Here is a 23,172-nt window from a genome sequence, read left to right as displayed (position 1 = left end):
CATTTCTCTGATGATCACCAATGTTGAGCACCTTTTCATATATCTGTTTGCCATTTGTATCTCTTCTTTTGAGAAATGTCTATTCAAATGTTTTACCCATTTTTAAATTGAATTATTAGACTTTTTTCTATTGAGTTGTTTGAGCTCATTATATATTCTGGTGATTAATCTGTTGTCAGATGGGTAGTTTACAAATATTTTCTCCCAATCTATGGGTTGTCTCTTCACTTTGTTGACTGAATCCTTCGCTGTGAAGAAGCTTTTTAATTGATGTGGATCCCATTTGTTCCTGTTTGCTTTGGTTGCCTGTGTTTGTGGGGTTGCTCAAGACATTTTTGCCCAGACCAATGTCCCGGAGATTTTCCCAAATATTTTTTGCAGCAGTTTCATAGTTTGAGGTCTTAGATTTAACTCTTTAATCCATTTTAATTTAATTTTTGTATATGGTTACAGGTAGGGTTCTGGTTTCATTGTTCTCCATATGGATATCCAGTTTTCCCAGCACCATTTATTGAAGAGAACACCCATTCCCCAATGTATGTTCTTGGCACCTTTGTAAAAAATGAATTATTTGTAGATGCATGGATTTATTTCTGGGTTCTCCATTTTGTTCCACTGCGCTATATGTTTGTTTTCATGCCAATACAATGCCATTTTGGTTACTATAGCTCTGCAGTGTAACTTGAAGTCAGATAATGTGATTCCTTCAGTTTTGTTCTTTTTGCTTAGGATAACTTTGGCTATTCTGGGTATTTGTGGTTTTATATAAATTGTTGGATTTTGTTTTTCTATTTTTGTAGATAATGTCTTTTTTTTTTTTTTTTTTTTTTTTTTTTTTTTTTTGAGATATTGTCTCACTCTTTTGCCCAGGCCAGAGTGCAGTGGCACAATCTCGGCTCATTGCAACCTCCACCTCCCGGCTTCCAGCAATTCTTGTGCCTCAGCCTCCCAAGTAGCAGGGACTGTGGGCATGCGCCACCATGCCCAGCTAATTTTTGTTTGTTTGTTTGTTTGTTTGTAGAGATGGGGTTTCACCATGTTAACCAGACTGGTCCCAAACTCCTAACCTCAAGTGATCCACCCACCTCAGCTTCCCAAACTGTTGATATTACAGATATGAGCCACTGCGCCCAGCCAAGAATGTCATTGGTATTTTGATAGAGATTTTATTGAATCTATATTGTGTTTTGGGTAGTATTGAAGCGGGATATTTCCCTGACCCCTTCATGGGTGGGAACTGGAGTGCACTGGTGCTGGACCTAGCTGGCGCTTTGGCACTAGCAGGGGTGAATTCCACTCACTTAAACCTGCTGCGTTCTAGCCCTTGTGGGAGGGGAAGCACAGGTCACTGGGTGCAGGAGCTGGGGTGAGTGCCTTTGGGCACCGACAGGAGCAAAACTCTATGCGCAGCCCACAGCAGGGTCTGGGGGCTACCTGCGACCCCTGAAGCCCCAGAAGGAGTGTTACAGTGCCCTTTTAGCTTTGCTGTCTATGGATGGCTTAAGCGTTAACAGCTCACCAGAGGGTCAGTGTGACAGCCTTTTGCACCCACACTCAAGTTCTTGTCTGGCATCCAGGAGGAATGAGGTTACACAATGAATCGAAGGTGGTTAATGTGGGGATTTTATTGCTGATCAAAGTGGCTATCAGTGGGAGGGGGAGCTGTAAAGGGGATGGAACGGGAAGGTAATCTTCCCCTGGAGTCCATGTGTCCCTATCTGGACTCCTCTCCAAAGCTATGCCATCAAGCTGCCCCTCTGAAGTCAAGCTGCTTCTCTCCAACATCCAACTATAATCTCCAACGTTCAGCTGCTTCTCCTGTCTCTGCCAGCTGAGCCTGGATTTTTATGGACACAGGATAGGGGGCAGGGTCAGCCATGGGTGGTTTTGGAAAAGGCAACATTCAAGCAGGAAAACGGAAATGTAAGTTCTCACTTTGGACCCTGTGGTTTCAGGCTTCAGGGTGGGGCCCTCACCAGGTACCTGCTCACTTCTGCCTAGAATTTCCCTGCCTCCTGTCCCTGTCAGTATCGACATTTCAACAATATTGATTCTTCCAATCCATGAGTATAGAATATTTTTCCTTTTTTTATGTTCTCTTCAATTTCTTTCATCAGTGTTTTATAGTTTTCGTTGTAGACATCTCCCACTTCTTTGGTTAAGTTAATTTGTAGGTATTTAATTTTATGTGTGGCTATTGTAAACAGGTTTACTTTTTTATTTCTTTTTCAGATTGTTCACTGTTGGCATAAAGATGCTACTGATTTGATTAGTTTGATTTTCTATACTGCAACTTTACTGAATTTGTTTATCGGTTCTAATAGTTTTTTGTGGAGTTTTTAGGTTTTTCCAAATATAGGATCATATCATCTGCAAACAAAAATAATTTGACTTCTTGTTTTCCAATTTGAATATCCTTTATATCTTTCTCTTTTCTGATGGCTCGAGCTAGGATTTCTAATACTATGTGGAATAACGGTGTTGACAATGGGCATCCTTGACATGTGCCAGGTCTTACAGGAAAGGCTTTCAGTTTTTCCCCATTCAATATGATACTAGCTGTTGGTCTGTTTTATATGACTTTTATTATGATAAGGTGTTACCTGTATCCCCAGGTTTTTGAAGGGATGTTGAATTTTATCAAACACTTTTTCAGCATCAGTTGAAATAATCACGGTTTTTATCCTTCATTCTATTGATATTATTTATCACATTGACTGATTTGTATATGTTGAACTGTCTTTGCACCCAGGGATCCCACTTGGTTAGGATGAAGGATCTTTCTAATGTATTGTTGAATTTGGTTTGCCAGTAGCTTGTTGAGGATTTTTGCATCAGTATTCATCAGAGATATTGGCCTGTAATTTTCTTTTATTTTGATGTGTCTTTGTCTGGTTTTGGTATCAGGGTAATACTGGCCTTGTAGAATGAGTTTGGAAATAGTCCCTCCTCTATTTTTCAGAATAGTTTCAGTAGAATTGGTATGAATTCTTCTTTAAATGTTTGGTAGAATTCAGCTGTGAAACAATCAGGTCCTGGGCTTTTGTTTACTAGGAGACTTTTTATTATGGCTTCAATCTCATTACTTGTTATTGGTCTGTTCATGTTTTGGATTTCATGGTTCAATCGTGTTAGGTTATATGTGTCTAGGAATTTGCTCATTTTTTTCTAGATTTTTCAATTCATTGACATATAATTGCTCATAGTGGCCACTAATGATCCTTTGAATTTCTGCAATATCAGTTTTAATGTCTCCTTTTTCATTTCTGATATTGTTTATTTGGATCTTCTCTCTTTTTTTCTCATTAGCCTGGCTAAAGGTTTATCAATTTTGCTTAACTTTTCAAAAAACAACTTTTTGTTTCACTGATCTTTTGTATTGTTTTATTTCAAAATTCATTTATTTCTCCTCTCATCTTTGTTATTTCTTCTACTAATTTTGGGTTTGGTTTGCTCTTGCTTTTCTATTTTTTTTCCAAAAGAATATGCAGATATTATTGCTTTTCTAGGTCTTTAAGATGAATTATTAGATTGTTTACTTGAAGTTTTTTCTGTCTTCTGATGTAGGCACTTGTAGCTATAAAACTTCCCTCTTATGACGGCTTTTGCTATATTCCATAGGTTTCGATATGTTGTTTTCCATTATCATTCGTTTCAAGAAATTTTTCAATTTTCTTCTTAATTTCTTCATTGACTCACTGGTCATCCAGGAGCAATTTTTGTTTGTTTGTTTGTTTGCTTGAGATGGAATTTCACTGTTGTTGCCCAGGCTGGAGTGAAACGGTGTGATCTCAGCTCACTGCAACTTCCGCCTCCTGGGTTCAAGTGATTCTCCTGCCTCAGGCTCCTGAGTAGCTGGGATTACAGGCGTGCACCACCACGCCCAGCTAATTTTGTATTTTTAGTAGAGACGGAGTTTCTCCGTGTTGGTCAGGCTGGTCTCAAACTCCCAACCTCAGCTGATCTGCCCGCCTCCACCTCCCAAAGTGCTGGGATTACAGGCATGAGCCACCGTGCCTGGCAGGAGCATATTTTTTAATTTCCCTAATTAAATTATAGTTTAATATTATTAAACATTAATAAATTCATGTTTTATAATACTAGTGGTGTATGGTGTTTGTATAGTTTCCAAAATTCCTCTTGTTATTAATTTCTAGTTTTATTCTATTGTGGTCAGAGAAGATGCTTGATGTTGTTTCAGGTTTTCTGAGTGTCTCAAGATGTGTTTTGTCACCTAACATATAGTCTGTCATTGAGAATGATCCTTGTGCTGAGGAAAATAATGTGTATTCTTCAGCCATTGGATGAAATGTTCTGTAAATATATATTGGATCCATTTGGTCTATAATGCAGATTAAGTCTGATATTTCTTTGTTGAGTGTCTTCAACTTTTATTTTAGATTCGGGGATACATGTGCAGGTTTGTTACATGGGTGTATTGTGTGACGCTGAGGTTTAGGATATGGAGAGTTGTCACCATGGTAGTGAGCATAGTATTCAGTGGTTTTTCAACCCTTGTTCTCCTCTCTCCCTCTTTCTTCTAGTAGTCCCCAGTGTCTGTTTTTGCCATCTTTATGTCCATGAGTACCCAACGTTTAGCTCTCATAAATAAGAATATGCAGTATTTGGTTTTCTGTTCCTGCATTAATTCCCTTAGGAGAATAGCCTCTAGCTGTATCCATATTACTGCAAAAGACATGATTTTGTTCTTATTTATGTCTACATAGTATTCCGTGGTGTATCTTTACCACATTTTCTTGATGCATTCCACCATCAATGGGCACCTATGCTGATTTCATGTCTTTGCTATTGTGAATAGTTCTGTGATTAACATACGAGTACAGATATATTTTTGGTTGAATGATTTATTTTCTTTTGTATATATACCGCGTAATAGGATTGTTGGGTCAAATAGTAGTTCTGTATTAAGTTCCTTGAGAAATCTAGGAGTCATTTTTAAAAATTGTTCTCAATCATTGTTTGGCCCATGGTGTATAAATGACTTTGCTTAAGTTATATGTGCATATGGATGAGAATCGTTTGTACTGTTTTAATGATATTTAGCCCAATTTGATGTCCCATTTACCTTAATCACAGCTTTTGCATTTAGAAATTATTAGCACATCAAAACTTGCTAATTGTTGCAAAACTTCTGCCTGTTGCTAGAGCTTACTCATACTTAATACCAAGAGGAAGTTGAGTGTGAGTAGTATTAGATACAAATCTATTGTACTTGTAATAAAAAATATTCTATGAAATGTCGTTGAGCATGCATAGCTACTTTTGTTGTTGGTGGTGGTGGTGTTGTTTTGAGATGAAGTCTCCCTCTGTCACCAGGGCTTTAGTGGAGTGGCGTGATCTCAGTTCAGTGTAAGCTCCGCCTCCTGCATTCACACAGTTCTCCTGGCTCAGCCTCCCGAGTAGTTGGGACTACAGGCGCCCACCACCACACCCGGCTAATTTTGTTTTGTGTTTTTAGTAGAGACAGGGTTTCACCATGTTAGCCAGGATGGTCTCGATCTCCTGACCTCGTGATCCGCCCACCTTGGCCTCCCAAAGTGCTGGGATTACAGGCGTGAGCCACTGCGTCTAGCCAAAGCTACCTTATTTTGAAATCTCAGTGTACCTAAGTATAATTCTAGAAATGGTTTTCTATGCATTCTTTAAGTATACTGAACTTCCAGAATTTGGAGGCACTTTGAAATTGGTTCATTGTATAGAAAAGTCTGGATAGTAAGGGATCTAAGCACTTTTTTTGTTTGTTTCTTGGCATTTCCAGGATATCTTGTTTTTAGAAAAGCTAGAGTGCTTGTGATACATGGCCACAGCACACTGGCCATGTCTCAGGTGACAAGGGCTAGGAGTTTGTGTTCTATAACTACACAATGCTGGCATCATTCTAGTGTGGAGAAGCCTCCTGGTTTGATTCATTATAGGATTTGTTTATGTCAAAAGATAGGATTAGTGGGTGGGTGTGTAGCTCAGGGCACATATGCTGCTCTCCCTTCTCTAAATTTCTATATCAACATACCATACAGTGAATGAACACTTGGTTGTCACTTGCCCTTTAGTTTTCATTTCTGATTACTTCCTACAAGTGGGATATCTTGGTATGAGCAGTGTTAGGGTTAAATTTTATCATACATGTCTCTCCTTTACCCTAATTTAATATTGTTAATATTTGGCACATATTTTCACACAGCCTAATTCTCTCTCTCTCTCCTCCCCCATTTTATTACTATTGTAAGTTGCATCAAGAAACTTCACCCCTAAATTATTCTGCATGCATCACCTACAAATAATGACATTGTCCTACATAACTACATCAACACTGTCACACCCAAGAAAATGAGCAATATTTCCATGATACTATCAAATTGGCTCATACATTTCTTTTTTTTCCTTCTCTCTTTTTAAAGCTGGGCTGCATTCTGAGGGTTCATACATTTCTGTGCCACTTTTCCCCACGCTGTTTTTTCTAAATGGATTGTGCCTCAATGAGCTTGTATAGCTCACCAAACTCTTCACTTTTCTTAGGACTCAAATTCCAATTCCATCTCTTCCATGAAACATTCACAGAAAACCCCAACTATCACGAATCTCTAGTGAACTCATGCTCCTGGAACACTAAATTATCTGTATTAGTCACTAATGTGGTACCTGTTCTCGATTGTCAACTGCTTTATGTAAATATCTCTTGTCTCCCCTGTAATCTTTTTTGTCTCCCAAACTTCAGTTATTTACTTACCACATTCGTGATTTTTGCCACATCCTTGCCATCAATATTATTTACATACTTTACAAATTATTTAAATAAATAAATAAATCTATATTAGTTTTGTCCTAAGCTATCTGGAGAATTCTTGGTTTGATGTGAGGTATTACTTTCCAAGAATTGCTGAAACAAACTACCACAAACTAGGTGGGTTAAAACAAGAGAAATGTGTTCTCTCACAGTTCTAGAAGCCAGAAATCTGAAATCAAGTTATTGTCAGGGTCATCCTGCCTCTGAAGGCTTTAGTGAAGAATCTTTTCCTTGCCTCTTCCAGCTTCTAGTACATACAGGTGTTCTTTGGCTTGTAGTCCAATCACTTCACTGTCAGCCTGCATCTTCACATTACCTTCTCCTCTGTGTCTTTGTGTGTTATTCCTCTGTATGTCTCTTAGAAGGACACTAGTCATAGAATTTAGGGCCCACCCAGATAATCCAGCAGGGTCTCTTCAAGTTCTTTAATTATATCTGCAAAGATACTTTTTCCAAAAAGATTCTGGGAATTGAAGTGTGGACGGGTCTTTTTGAGGATAACCATTCAGCCCACTACAATGTGTTATATATTTTCCAATGTACAGTATAATAGAGGAAGCATAAATACTAAAATAACTTCATCCATGTATCACCTAAAAACAACCTTAGATTCTTAGAGAAGAAAAATTGATTTTTCACATTTTCTATAGTTTTGTGCTAGGTACTAAACAAATACCTAGTGAACAAATATATGCATACATATACATATATACAGACATATGTACGTTTCTGATCTCATTTTGCCTGATTGTGGCTTCTACTATCCCAATCTCTTAAAATTGCCAGGTTTGTTAGATGAAGTCTAGCTTTCTAATAATACCCATTCCCATCCACCTCTCCTTTTTCTAATCACAAACACATAATGCTTTTATTGGAAAAAGACTTGAGTTTTAGAAGGTTAAACAGACTTTTTGACATAAACAATGAGGTCTAACCTAACACATGTGACCTAGGTCACACATGTGAGCTAAACACATGTGTACATATGTATCCAGGCATAAAACTAATTGGTTTAACCCAGAGCAAAGCTGGAAGGCACCTGTTTACAAAAACAGGTTTCCTCTTTCTGTTTGGGAGGAGCCTAGGCTTTATCATGTTTCTATAAGATCCCTTCCTCTCCTTCCACCTACTGTGCTGTCTATAGTATTTTGTTCTTTTCTTTCTAATCTTGCATTATCACTTTCAAGCTCCACATCAGAGCTGTTTTAAATACATGAAAAGTGGAAACTTTGTAACAGTTGATTCCACTGATTCTCAGGGCTTCTCTACCTATCTTAATCAAATGTTTAAATATTTGTGAAATTGACCAACTTTTATCGGAGTTTATTTCTAGAATTGAGAGGGGTGTTTCCTAAGAACTGAAAGGGTCTCATCTTTAGTAATTTATGAATAAATAACTCTTTTTATAATTTTTTGCCCACTCAAATTGGCTTAAGGACACCTGATAAGGATTCTGGGTATTTGAGGAGTAGCACTGTGGAAATGCAAGCTTGTCTTCAAACCACTCCTAAGTTTCTTTGTTTTCTTTCATGCACAACTTCTTCATAGATTCAGAAATCCAGGAATTCAAGATAAAGTCTTAAAATACCTAATGGGGAAAGTAGCTGTTCTCTTTGATAGTGATTGACTAGAGAACCCTTAAAAACTAAAGCCATCACACCATGCTAAAGATGAAGAAAGATTACTTTAAAAGAAAAATCTGGTGGCAGAACAATCTTCGGATGAGCTTTCAAAGCTGAAGTGATTATATTCAATGAAGCATGAAATAGGTAGCCATCCCGAGTCATCTTAGTGAGGATTCTTAAAATCACCAAAATTCTAGGGACAAAAACTCACTCAATCAAGACTTGAAGGTCTTCTTCAGAACGTTCAAGCATAATATGCTATCTAGAAAGATGAGGTAAAGCAAATAGTGTGTTGGGGGATTTTTTTAACCATAGGGTGGGTTATATTCAAAATACAAAATAAGTTAGACTGTATAGCAATATTTCTATTAAAATTATTTTGATCATATTGAAAGAAAGAATCCTCAGTGCACACAAACAAAATTTATTCACCCTAATAGTGTATAGATATGGAATGCTTGTCTTTAAGCCACAAAGGAAGGAGCAGTAAGGTCAACCTTGAGACCTAGTTTTAAGAACAGTCTGTTTTCTCAAGAAAGCTTGCATTCAGAAGACAATATTTACACCCAGAAAATACTTGCTACAAGATAGATTCACTTAGACATAAGAGGCATACTTGGGAGTGATATGTACAGAAAAAAGTATGTGTTGATATGCTTTGAGGAAGTTACTATTAAGATACTAAAACCCAAACAACTGGCCTTCCAACATTTCTCTCAAATCCTTTTGATGGCAGGAGAGAAGTAATGACTGAAGCCCTGCTGCAGACAGGGTTTGGTTAAGAATTGACAAACCACAAAATAGGTTTAGCCTATAAAAGGACAACTAATGATGGCTTGTTGGAGCAGGACCCTGTAACACTGTATCTCATCAAGGCAATTAAGAATAGACTATCAGTTCTTCAGTTTCTTGACTTTCATCAATCAGTTTACATTTTAGATGTTCCTGGATAATGTTTTTCAATAAAATGCATACCTGCAGATCAAGTGTCAGCTAAGCACAAGGCCTTGAGCTAGTAACATTGTTGTAGGCAGCACTCAGCTCACTGAAATGGCCTTTCTTTTTTTTTTTTTTTTGAGACGGAGTCTTGCTCTGTCCCCCGGACTGGAGTGCAGTAGCCGGATCTCAGCTCACTGCAAGCTCCACCTCCCGGGTTCACCCATGAAATGGCCTTTCTTTGGCAAAAGAGAGTAAACGTTGCCAAAGTAGTGTTTATTTTATAGTTAGGATTCAAAGCTTCAGCTTTTTCAGGTTTCTGGGCCTAGAGCTTAGAGTCCAAAAAGTCCCTAAAATGTAGCTAAATCCTTTCTTAATTTCAGTGGCAAGTTGTGTTTATTTATACACCTGCACCCACAACTATATTCTTATAGAAAATGATATTACAGTGAATTTTTTTTTTTTGAGACAGAGTCTCTTTCTGTCGCCCAGGCTGAAGTGCATTGGCAATTCTCCTGCCTCAGTCTCCCAAGTAACTGGGACTACAGGTGTATGGTACCACACCTGGCTAATTTTTGCGTTTTTAGTAGAGATGGGGTTTTACCATGTTGGCCAGGCTGGTCTCAAACTCCCGACCTCAAGTGATCCACCTGCCTTGGCATCCCAAGTGCTGGGATTACAGGCGTGAGCCACCATGCCTGCCCTACACTGAACCTCTTCTTATGCTTTCTACTGTAACTCTATTTCTCACTGTTATTGACAGCAATGATGGAAAGACTATGGAAAGAGATAACATTTTTTTCTTTTGAAGTTTCCTTGGATTCTATCTTTTTAATCTGGGAATAGAGCTACTCAAGTGAAGAATATGTGGGAAATGTAGGAAAAATAAGACCTTAAGTTGATTTGGGGGATTCTGAGAACAGGGGAGTTTTATGTTCAGCAGAGCCAATCTTGACAACTTCCTCTCCCTGTCAACAGGATTCTACTCCCCCCTTATCTGGATGGGTCAAATCCACCCATGAGGGATGGGTTACATTACAGTATGTGAAACAGTGGGACAAATCACAGAAATCATGTCCTGGAGGAGCAGATTGAAGCAATGTTTGGACCACAAACAAGGGCTGAGTTGGGATAGGGGTTTGCAAATCAGGAAACCAAGAGTGTTATAGCGTAAAAGAAGGGAAAAGAAGATGGTAGTCTGGCTAAATTCTGGAGACAAAGCACGGATGGGTTTTTGGTGCTGTTACTCATTCCCAGCCTGCTCTGAGGGTTTTTGTCATGTGTTTTTGACACAGAGTCTTGCCCTGTCACCCAGACTGGAGTGCAGTGGTGTGATTATAGCTCACTGCAGCACTCTGAGTGTTTTTAAAATAAAGTCAGAGCAAGAAGACACTGCCTCCCCTGCCACTTATTACTCTCTGAATTCAGACCCTTATTATCTCTCACCTAAATTTTAAAAAATCATAGCATAGCATAATTATCACACCTTAAAATTAACAATAATTCATTAATATTTTCCAATATCCAGTCAATAGTCAAATATTTTTACATCTCATTGAGATTTTTGCACGTGCTTTCTTTTGAATTTCTTTTAATCTAGTTTTATTCCTCTTTCAATCAATCTTCATTGAGAAGCTAGTTATATCTCACAGAAATAGTTCTTCCTTGTTATTCCTCTCTTCCAAACAATTATCTTCTATCAGCCAACCTTTCATTGAACTCTACCTTTCCTCATCTTCCAAATATACAAAACTAAAAGTGGCTATGTTTTATAAAAAGGATGTATTCCTTAACATTTTTCATAATTTAAAACTCCAATAATTCAAATATAATGCTAATAGATAATGGAGGCTTGTTTGTTTACTGGCTAAGGAGGTACCACCATCTCCAAACTCATCTTCAAGATCCAGAGTGTTGCTTGGCAGTGGCATACACAGTTCGTTATATCCTTGACCTTTGAATTCATGGAATTCTTAGAAAGTTTTTAATTAGGTTGAGGCTTTACTTCATATATTACATATAAAGTTATCATTTATTAGTTTTTTAAAAAAATATTAGTTTTTTAAACTAATAAATTTATGTATTAGTTTTTTAAACTAATAAATTTATGTATTAGTTTTTTAAACTAATAAATTTATGTATTAGTTTAAATCATTTATGATCATTTAGATCATTTATTAGTTTTCTTAAAAAATCCCAGAATCAAAAAGTTACAGAGTTCAATTTCACATATAATACAATTAACTGTATTGCAAGTTTATTTCATAGTTTATTCTGTAATTATATTGTCTGTTGTTATGGCTCTATAGACAGGAATATCTTTCTTATCTCTTATCTGCCTAGAAAATTTCTATTAATTTTCTATGACTCATCTGAAGTATCACCTCCTCCTTGAAGCCTTCCCTTTCTAGACAGAATGAGTCATTCCCCTTTGTTTTTCTAAAACGCCTTGCTTGTATGCCTGTTACATTATTTATTATGGTATGATTAATAAGCTAGTCACATTATTCTATCATTATATTTAGTATGTTAGTATGTACTTATTGGCTGTACTTCTTTATTCATGTGAGCTGCCACTAAGCTTATAGTGGATGCTCATAAAATGTTGACTTTAAATAGTTTTGCAAGATTATTGTGAAGGTTAAATGAAATAATTTTTAACAATTGCCTGATACAGTACCTGGTACTTACTGGTACTCAGTAAAGTTTCCCTTCCTTTTTTCTCTTTAGTTTACTCCTGCCTCATTTCTCCCAGCACCATGTATTCCTTCCATGTGAAATGAATAGAGATTCTTTTTTACATTGCTTGCATGTCTCTTCAGGGTACTAACACTGACTTACGTATCTCTCATTGTTTATTTATTTAAGGTCACTAGTTCTGTTCGGAACAGAGATCCCTCTGAGATAGAATACAGAAGTAATATGACTTCTCCAACACTCCTGAATGCCAACCCCATGGAGAACCCAGCACTGTTTAATGACATCAAGATTGAGCCCCCAGAAGAACTTTTGGCTAGTGATTTCAGCCTGCCCCAAGTGGAACCAGTTGACCTCTCCTTTCACAAGCCCAAGGCTCCTCTCCAGCCTGCTAGCATGCTACAAGCTCCAGTACGTCCCCCGAAGCCACAGTCTGCTCCCCAGACCCTTGTGGTGTCCACGTCAACATCTGACATGAGCACTTCAGCAAACATTCCTACTGTTCTGACCCCAGGCTCTGTCTGACCTCCTCTCAGAGCACTGGTGGCCAGCAGATCTTACATGTCATTCACACTATCCCCTCAGTCAGTCTGCCAAATAAGATGGGTGGCATGAAGACCATCCCAGTGGTAGTGCAGTCTCTGCCCATGGTGTATACTACTTTGCCTGCAGATGGGGGCCCTGCAGCCATTACAGTCCCACTCATTGGAGGAGATGGTAAAAATGCTGGATCAGGTAAGTAACAATATTGCCCCTTTCCTAGCCTTCCTGAATCTATTCCCTTTTCGAGTCATCCTATCTCCTGTCTCTTTTCACCTCCAATTATTCCTGGACACTGCTTCAACAGTAATCTTTCATAAGTACTGTTTTTATCATGTCTTTTTAATGCTTAAGAATGTACAGTGAATCAGCCGGGCATGGTGGCTCACACCTGTAATCCCAGCACTTTGGGAGGCCGAGGTGGGTGGATCATGAGGTCAGGAGATCGAGTCCATCCTGGCTAACATGGTGAAACCCCATCTCTACTAAAAGTACAAAAAATTAGCCGGGCGTGGTGGCAGGCGCCTGTAGTCCCACCTACTCGGGAGGCTGAGGCAGGAGAATGGCATGAACCCAGGAGGCGGAGCTTGCAGTGAGCTGAGAGCGCACCACTGTACTCCAGCCTGGGTGACAGAGCAAGACTCCGTTTCAAAAAAAAAGAATGTACAATGACTCTTGATTAGACCATGCTTCTCGAACAGGTATGCATATCTATCAGTGACATATCAAACAACTTCCTGGAACTTCCATATTATTTGATATTAAATAATTTAAAGCATTTTATATTTAAAATATGATTATCTTGTATTACAAAATGCAAAATTTGCAAAACCTGTTAAGATAAACCACACACTTCAAAAATAGTTTAAGCTTACTAAAGGCATCCACCCTCGGACTTTTCAGGATAATGTGTTTATTTCACGCCTTCAGAATGCTTTGGTGGAAAAGCTGAGAACAATATTTCTGTCTCAAACATACTTAGCCAGTATTAGCTCCTGTCTCTACCAATACTTTCCTTTTCTCTTCTGTACAAAAGAAGTAATTGAAATATTGTCATCTTCCCTGTGTTCTTCCTCATTTGGCATCTATCACTTTCCATTTTACTTATTTATTTGCCTGTATCACAAGTGTCGGGCATTATTTTCACAACTGAATTGTAAATTCCTCAAAAATAATACTCTATCTTAATTTTTTTAATGTATCCCTCCAGAGAACTTAACACAGCGCTAGTAGTTGTCTTAGTTGTCTTGCAACAGATAATTTGATAAACAAACAAACTTGAAAATTTGTCCAAGAGAGAATTCAAATGCTATAATCTTCCATTTTAAAATAAGTTCAGAATTCCGAAAGGAATAAATTAAGTCTGTCTTCCACCACTATCCCCCAACCACTAGTTCTCCTCCCAGAGGTATATCTGTTTTAGTTTGTAATCAGGAATGATCAAGGAAAATTATTTGGCCTCTAAAGCAGGCTGATAATGTTTTGCATAAATCGAAAAGGGCAAGGGGTGGAAATGACTAGGAAGCAGATTTCAGCTTAGTATAAAAGTGTCTCTACCTTTGAAATTTGATGCCCTATACTAAATGTAGGAGGCTGAAAACAATATACTACTAAGCATCAAGTTGCTGAGACTGCACTGGTCTTCTGAATATAATATTATCACTGACTAGTGGTTAATTGTGGTAATGATAAGTGTTCATAATCTTATTTTGAGATGAGATCCATTCCGTATACGAAAGGAGAGCCAAACAAACAAACCAAAAAAAAGGAAACAAATAAAAAAGGAAATAAAATTTCCCATGTGATAGTTTGCTGAGATAAAGGCAGTGGTAGCATCAAGGGATGGTTTGAAGGAGCTTTGAATATTCTCCATAATATCATCAGTCCATCAGAGCCACTCTAAATAAACAGAATAAATTTTAAATGTGCTCAATGTGGTTCCAAGCTAAGGGCATTGGCCCAATGGTATCTGTATTAGTTCGTTTTCATGGTGCTGATAAAGACATACTCCAGACTGGGAAGAAAAAGAGTTTAATTGGACTTGCAGTTCCACATGGCTGGGGAGGCCTCAGAATCATGGCAGGAGGCAAAAGACACTTCTTACATGGTGGCAGCAAGAGAAAAATAAGGAAGAAAGAATAGCAGAAACCCCTGATAAACCCATCAGATCTCATGAGACTTATTCACTATCTTGAAAATAGCAGGGGAAAACTGGCCCTTATGATTCAATTACCTCCCCCTGGGTCCCTCCCACAACATGTGGAAATTCTGAGAGATACAATTCAAGTTGAGATTTGGGTGGGGGCACAGCCAAACCACATCGGTATCCAGAATGGGGGGCTTACTAAATTTTAGGGGGCACATATAAAACAATTGGAGTGCAAGAAGAACGTATAAAAATTTGTATTTTCTTACCCTTAAAAATTGACAGGTAATATTGTATGTTTTATCATCTACAGCATGATGTTTTGAAGTATATATGCATTCTGGAATGGTTAAATCTAGCTAAATAACAAATGCATTACCTTATTATCATATTTGTGGTGAGAGTGCTTAATATCCATTCTCTTTACAATTTTAATAAATAAAGTGTATCATCATTAACTATACTCACCTTGCTATGCAATAGATCTCTTGAAATGTATTCCTCCTATCTAACTACAGTTATGCATCCTTTGACCAACATCTCCCCATCCCCCTCCCCACTAGCCACCCCAGCCTCTGGTAACTACCATTCTACTCTACTTGCATGAGATTAAATTTTTTAGATTCCACATATGAGTTAGATCATGCACTATTTGTCCTTCTGTGCCTGGCATATTTCAATTAACATAACGTCCTCCAGGTTCATCTGTGCTCTCACAAATGGCAGGATTTTGTTCTTTGTTATAGCTGAATAATATTATATTGTGTATGTGTGTGTGTGTGTGTGTATATGTGTGTGTGTGTGTCACATTTCCTTTATTCATTCATTTGTTGATAGATATTTTAGGTTGGTTGCACATCTTGGCTATTGTGAATAATGCTGCACTAAACAGGGATGCAGATATCTTTTGGGCACATGATTTTATTTCCTTTGTATATATACCCAGAAGGGAGATTGCCAGATCATACAGTAGTTCTAATTTTAATTTTTTGAGGAACCTCCATACTGTTTTCCGTAAAGGCTATAACTAGTTTACATTCCCATTAACAGTGCGTAAGGGTTCCCTTTTCTCCACATGCTCACCAGCACTTACTGTCTTTTGTCTTTTTTATAATAGCCACTTTAAGTGAGATGACGTCCTACTTTTTGTTTGTTTTCTTATAATGCATACAAAATTGTAGGATACCAGTACCTGTATATCACATACATGTACAAATATGCACACCTCAAGATACATGCTTAAAACTTTTTAATGAATGATATGCAAAGTATAGGACAACTCTTTTAACCAAATACTTGCTCCCCACCTTATCACTCACCCCCAAGTTTCTTCTCTATAGAAATTTTGAAGGTTTCACTGGATCTAGGAGACTGTTGAGCACCTGATTGAGTTTTGTTAGGAATCAGAAACATCAGTGTTTGATAATAAGGAATATTTGACAGCTTCTCCCAACATAGGTGGAAAGGAAAGTTGTATCAAGCACCTACTAGGTGGTAGGTGTATGTTCCATCTCATTGACTCATTTCTGTTTAAGAGCACAAAGGCCAAGGTAGATGTTCTCACATCTGGACTAATCCTATAATTTGATTTTAGGACAGCCAGGAGCTATTCAGTGAGTTCAATTCAACACACACACACGTTGAAACTAACTTTTCAGCAGACCCTGTCCTGGTAGCTGGAGATAGAGATGAATCATACCCAGACCATATCCTACAGACACTCTCATTCTAGTGGTATCAGAACTCTCCATACTACTCTTACTTTAAAGGCATTTCTGTCCCCTGCTATGCAAAAAAATAAAATAAAATGTTATTCTCTTCCTTCCATGCAAATATACTTCCTTCATCTTTGTTTTTTTCTTTATTTTTCTATCTTGCTGCCACTTCTTTAGGCGGGACAAACTGGGAATTCTGAAAATGATTAAAGAGGCACATATATTTTTAGCTCACACTGCTCCCTTTCTTTGCTTTTAGTGAAAGTTGACCCCACCTCCATGTCTCCACTGGAGATTCCAAGTGACAGTGAGGAGAGTACAATTGAGAGTGGATCCTCAGCCTTACAGAGTCTGCAGGGACTACAGCAAGAGTGAGTACTTTTTGTCTTCAAGTCTGTCTTTGTGTATGTGTGTGTATGTGTGTACATTTGCACATATGTATAGGTGGAACCAATGATCAGACACAAGAGTAAGAATTTGAGGACAAGAAATGTAGGGAGACTGCCTTTCCAGTGAAGGTATGAGTTTGTGTGCATACGTGTGCATGTACATACATGTTATGGTAGAGCTATGTTCTAACTGTAAATCATCAATTTTTCTTTTGAAAAATCTTCAAATTTCCCATAAAGTGTAGTTGTGTATTGTTTCTCTCTGTAAGTTTAAAACAGCTTTGTCTTTCAATATCAGAACTAATTGGAAGTAGTTGGCTTGTGTTTAGCAACAACTATTGTATGAAAATCAAATTTCTTTAAGCAGAAGAATGAAACTTATTGAAGTGAAATGCTCATACTGTTTGGGAACACAACCACTGAAGGAAACACTACCACCTCCCATGCTTTCTCTAAGCACCTACTGAGACCTGTACCTACTGAGCAGAATGGCCTAGTTGACAGAATTGTTTTCACTATTCCAATTATTTCTTTTTGGGGGGACCTAGCATTAAATTCGCATAAATTAAAAGCAGATATGAGGTGGCACCAATGAATGTAAATTCATTTTTTTAAGCCTTCACTGTAAAGTCACTGTTTGGCTTTATCTCTATTTCTTTGATCAGACCAGCAGCAATGGCCCAAATGCAGGGAGAAGAGTCGCTTGACTTGAAGAGAAGACGGATTCACCAATGTGACTTTGCAGGATGCAGCAAAGTGTACACCAAAAGCTCTCACCTGAAAGCTCACCGCAGAATCCATACAGGTCTGCCCATTCCCACTCACCCCTAACACACACACACACACACACACACACACACACACACACACGAGAGAGAGAGAGAGAGGAGGGGGGCAGCGAGAGAGAGAAAATGTCTGAGAGACAGAGAATGAAGTATTGAAACAAAGACTGATGCATTTATACTCGTGGGCACAGGCTCCATTCATGGTTTTTATCCCTATTTCTTGTCCCTGCTCTAAGGCAAATTTTATAAAACCAGCCTAGGAAAACACTAAACTAAATCTGGTGTCTTAATAGTCATCATTCTCAGTGAGCCCCTGTGGGTCTTTCCAATTGTGGAGTCAACACTTAAGCAAAGATTAAGGTATTACTCCCTTCCTTACTACCAGGGTCTCACATTTTACTAAGCATGGAAAAGCACAAGAACAATTTAAACTATCTGAAATTAAAGCAGGCTTTAATCCACTAACCATTAACGTGTCTTTGTTCACATTTAAAAAAAAAAGGTGCACATGAATAAATAAAGCAGACCTGGTAGTGATCCTGGCAAACTGGACAGCACATACCTGATCTGAAGAAGGAGAGCTGCCACTCAAATCCAGCTCACTACGGTCAGCCATCAATATTCTTAGATTCCACATCCATGGATTCAACCAACCACAGATCAAAAATATTTTTTAAAAAACAACAAAAATAATAATACAACAATAAAAAATACAAATTTTAAAATACAGTATAACAACTACTTACATAGTGTTTACGTGGTATTAGGTAACATAAGTACATCTAGAGATGACTTAAAATATAGGAGAGAATGTGCATAGATTATATGCAAATGCTATGTTATTTTATATCGGGGACTTGAGCATCCATGGATTTCATTATCCACCCAATGGGTGGGGTTAGGAATGTAGGTGGCTCTGAAATCAATCCCCATGGATACTGAGGGACGACTGTACTAGTAAATTTCATTGTTAAAGAAAAGCAAAAAAAAAAAAAATCCAGATTATGTGAAATGTCCTTGATTTTGAATGTTGGCATCTAGTTCAAAATTTTTTTATAACCCCAGGAATTCAAAGAAACCTGCCTAGAAGCCAGATGCAGTTTGTTGTTTATCATTGTGTGCCCTTTGCCTTGGAAGCTCCTTCTCCATAGTGGTCTCCAAGCTCAGAATTGGGACTTAAGACACCTTGGACAAGGAGGAAGCCCTCCTTTCTTGTAAACATCTGCTATGTTACATTTGCTATGTTAGAATTTGTGTAGAAGGACCCAGAGCCCTAGTTGTTGTGCCTAGAGGCTATGAACAGGTGAGTGATTTCTAGGCTGCATTATTCAAACATTCCCATGACACTATTATTATTTAGTGATATATTTGTTTGCTTCTCTTCCATGGGAAATGGATGCTGACTATATGTATACTCCATATATTCCAAGTCTCCAATTAAGCTGCTGTGGGATCTGATAAGTCTTCCTACCTCTTTGATCTTAGGTTTCCTCAACTGTAAGATGAAGGGTTTGGACTAGGTGATCCCACTTGACTATTTTAATCTGGAACTCTATGGATTGAATTTCAATGTAACCTATTGTGTGGCTACCTTCTAGGAGTTCTTGAAAATTGCTTTATAATATACTAAGTCTGGCTGTCTTTCCTATGTCACCTCTCGACTCTTAAACTGAGATAACAGATACAATTTACTTTTATTTACTTTTCAGATTTCAGCACTGTTTTTCTCCCTAGTGGTGTAAGCTTCCCATATGAAGGGAAAAAATGGCCCTAAAATATCGACTATTCTTAGCTTTGAGTGTTATAGGTGAATGCCAGATGGCTGGTGGTTGAATGAAGACAACAGATGTCTACGTGAATCTCACTACTTTTTTTTTTTTTTTTTTTTTTTTTGAGACAGAGTTTTGCTCTGTCACCCAGGCTGGAGGTTAGCCTGGTATAATCTCAGATCACTGCAACTTCTGTCTCCTGGGTTCAAGCGATTCTTATGTCTTAGCCACCCGGGTAGCTGGGATTACAGGCATGTGCCACCTTGCCCAGCTAATTTTTCTGTTTTTAATAGAGATGGGGTTTCACCATGTTGGCCAGGCTGGTTTCAAACTCCTGACTTCAAGTCATCTGCCTGCCTCGACCTCCCAGAGTGTTGGGATTACAGACACGAGTCACTGCCCTCAACCTCACTTTGTTTAGGTTCAGAATTGTTCTTATCCTACTCAGGTTTTAGGACTGACCCATACCTTTGCCATGGGTATGTGACCATAGGAATGCTCACTTGAAGGCCTTTCACAGTAACATTTAATTTGCCCCAACTGCTTGACTTACATAGGCTTAGTTGCTTTAGGAAATAATGTGGCAATTGTGTAAGTACCCCCATCCCTGCAATATTGTAACAGGCCTTCTTTCCTCACTACAATTCATTCTCCACACAGTAGCCAGAGGATTTTCATCTGTTTGCTTTTGTTTTGTTTTGTTTAAATATAAATAAGATTATATAACATCTTCTACCTAAAATCTTCCAAGGACTTCCCGTCACACTGGATGAAATCCAAATAGAGTACCCTAAAAGGCCCTATAGGATCTTGCCTCTGATTAATTTTACCTCATTTCTTATCCTTTAGATCTCAATTTGAATGTCTTCTGCCCAGAAAATTCTTCCCTAAACCTATCTTAAGCAGTGTCCACTCCCAAATATCTGTATAAGAAAACCCTACTTAATTTCTTGATAGAGTTTTCTTTTCTTTTCTTTCTTTCTTTTAAAAATTTTAATAATACATATTGTAACCCAATATATCACAAATATTATCACTTTACAACCTAATCAGTACGAATAATTATTTTTATTTTATTCTCATATTTTGTGGGTACATAGTAGGTTTATATATTTGAGTTACATGAGATATTTTGATACAGGAATGCAATGTGTAATAGTCAAATCAGGGTAAAAGGGTGTATCTGTCCCCTCAAGCATGGGGCATTCTTTGTGTTACAAGCAATCTAATTATACTCTTTTAGTTATTTTTAAATGTGCAATTAAATGATTTTTTTTACTATAATGATGCTGTTGTGCTATCAAATGGTAGGCCTGATTCATTCTCTCTATTTTTTGTACCCATTAACCATCCCCACTGCCCTCCGACCCACTGACATCCCACCATCCTTCCCTGCCTCTGGTAATCATCCTTTTTCCTCTGTCTATGTAAGTTCAATTATTTTAATTTTTAGTTACCACAAATAAGTGACAACATGTGAAGTTTGTCATTCTGTGCCTGGCTTATTTCACTTAACATAATGACCTCCAGTTTTATCCATATTGTTGCAAATGATAGGATCTCATTCTCCATGTGTGCCCTTTGCCTTGGAGACTCCTTCTCCATAGTGGTCTCCAAGCTCAGAATTGGGACTTAGACACCTTGGACAAGGAGGAAGCCCTCCTTTCTTGTAAATATCTGCTATGTTACATTTGCTGTGTTAGAATTTGTATAGAAGGACCCAGAGCCCTAGCTGTTTTGCCTAGAGGCTATAAACAGGTGAGTGATAATGTCATTTCAGCTCTTTTGCCCATATGCACAACATTTTCTTTATCCATTCGTCTGTTGATGGACACCAGTTACTTCCAAATTCTGGCTGTTGTGAATACTGCTGCAATAAACGTGAGGGTGTAAATATCTCATTGATAGACTGATTTCCTTTCTTTTGGATATATAACCAGCAGTGAGATTACTGGATCTTATGATAGCTCTACTTTGTTTTCTGAGAAACCTCTAAATTGTTCTCTATAGTGATTGTACCAATTTACATTCCCACCAACAGTATATGAGGGTTCCCTTTTTTCCACATTCTCACCAGCATTTGTTATTACTTGTAGTTTGGATAAAAGCCATTTTAACTGAGGTGAGGTGTTATCTCATTGTGGTTTTGATTTACATTTCTCTGCTTATCAGTGATGTTAAGCACCTTTTCATATGCCTGTTTATCTTCCTTTGATAAATGTCTTTTTAGCTCTTTTGCCCATTTTTAAATTGGATTATTAGATTTTTCTCCTATAGAGTTTTTTGAACTCTTTGTATGTTCTGGTTATGAATCCCTTGTCCGATGGGTACTTTGCAAATATTTTCTCCCATTCTGTGAGTTGTCTCTTCACTTTGTTGATTGTTTCCAGAAGATTTTTTTAACTTTATGGTACCCCATTTGTCCATTTTTGCTTTGATTGCCTATGCTTGTGGGGTATTGCTCAACAAATCTTTGCCCAGTCCAATGTCCTGTAGAGTTTCCCCAATATTTTCTTGTAATAGTTTCAGATCTCAGACAGAAGCCTTTAATCCACTTTGATTTGACATTTGCATATGGTGAGATATAGGGCTCTAGTTTATTCTTTTACCTATGATATCCAGTTTTCCCAGCACCCTTTATTGAAGAGACAGTCCATTCCCCAATGTATGTTCTCAGCACCTGTGTCTAAAATGAGTTCACTATAATGCATAGATTTATCTCAGGGTTCACTATTCTCTTCCACTGATCTGTGTGTCTGTTGTATGCCAGCACCACACTATTGTGATTACTATACCTCTCTAGTATAATGTAAAGTCACATAATGTGATTCCTTCAGTTTTATTATTTTTGCTTAAGATAGCTTTGGTTATTCTGGTTTATGTGGTTCCATATAAATTTTAGGGTTGTTTTTTCCATTTATGCAGAAGAATGTCATTAATATTTTGATATAGATTACATTAAAATTGTAGATTGCTTTGAGTAGTACAAACATTTTAACAAAATGTGTTCTTCCCATGAACATGGAATATCTTTCCTTTTGTTTCTGTCTTCAGTTTCTATCCTCAGTGTTTTATAATATATATTGTAGAGATCATTTATTTTCTTGTTTATGTTAATTCCTAGGTATTTCATTTTATTGGAGCCATTGTAAATGAGATTATTTCTTGATTTCTTTTTCAGAATGTTCATCTGTTGGCATATAGAAATGTTTTAGACTTTGTATGTCAGTTTTTTATCCTATGACTTTACTAAATTTTTTTTTTTGTCAATTCTAATAGCTCTTTTTCTGGAGGCTTTAGGTTTTTCCAGATATAAGATTATATCTTCTACAAACAAGGATAATTTGTCTTTTTCTTTCCAGTTTGGATGATCTTTAATTCTTTTCTCATCTGACTCCTGTAGGTAGGACGTCCTGTACTGTGTTGAATAAAGGTGAAATTGGGCATCTTTGTCATGTTCCCAACCTTAGAGGAAAGTATTTCAGTTTTTCCCCTTCTAGTATGATACTTATGGGTCAGTAATTAATGACTTTTATTATGTTGAAGTGTATTTCTCCTATACTCAGTCTTCTGAGGATTTTTATTAGGAAAAGATGTTGAATTTTATCAAATACTTTTTCAGCATCAATTGAAATGACCGTATGGTTTTTATCTTTCATTCTGTTGATATGATGTATCACATTAATTGATTTGCATATACTGAACCATCCCCACATCTGGGGGATAAATCCCATTTGGCCATGATGAATTATGTTTTTAATGCGT

At 37.5% G+C, this 23,172-nt stretch overlaps 1 protein-coding gene across 1 annotated transcript in view; it reads left to right on the top strand.

Annotated features, from left to right (window-relative positions):
- KLF8 (Kruppel like factor 8) overlaps nucleotides 1-23,172 on the top strand; it is a 49,251-nt gene that overhangs the window by 12,009 nt on the left and 14,070 nt on the right. The window contains 4 exon segments of the mRNA XM_033201157.1: nucleotides 12,235-12,580; nucleotides 12,583-12,798; nucleotides 16,724-16,835; nucleotides 17,519-17,658. Coding sequence (XP_033057048.1) covers nucleotides 12,235-12,580; nucleotides 12,583-12,798; nucleotides 16,724-16,835; nucleotides 17,519-17,658 — 814 coding nt within the window.

This window comes from Trachypithecus francoisi, unplaced genomic scaffold (genome assembly GCF_009764315.1).
Source record: "Trachypithecus francoisi isolate TF-2019V2 unplaced genomic scaffold, Tfra_2.0 Lachesis_group6, whole genome shotgun sequence".
Taxonomy (NCBI): Eukaryota; Metazoa; Chordata; class Mammalia; order Primates; family Cercopithecidae; genus Trachypithecus; species Trachypithecus francoisi.
The sequence above is the reverse complement of the archived record's forward strand: the minus strand, read 5'-3'. Positions and strand labels throughout refer to the sequence as shown.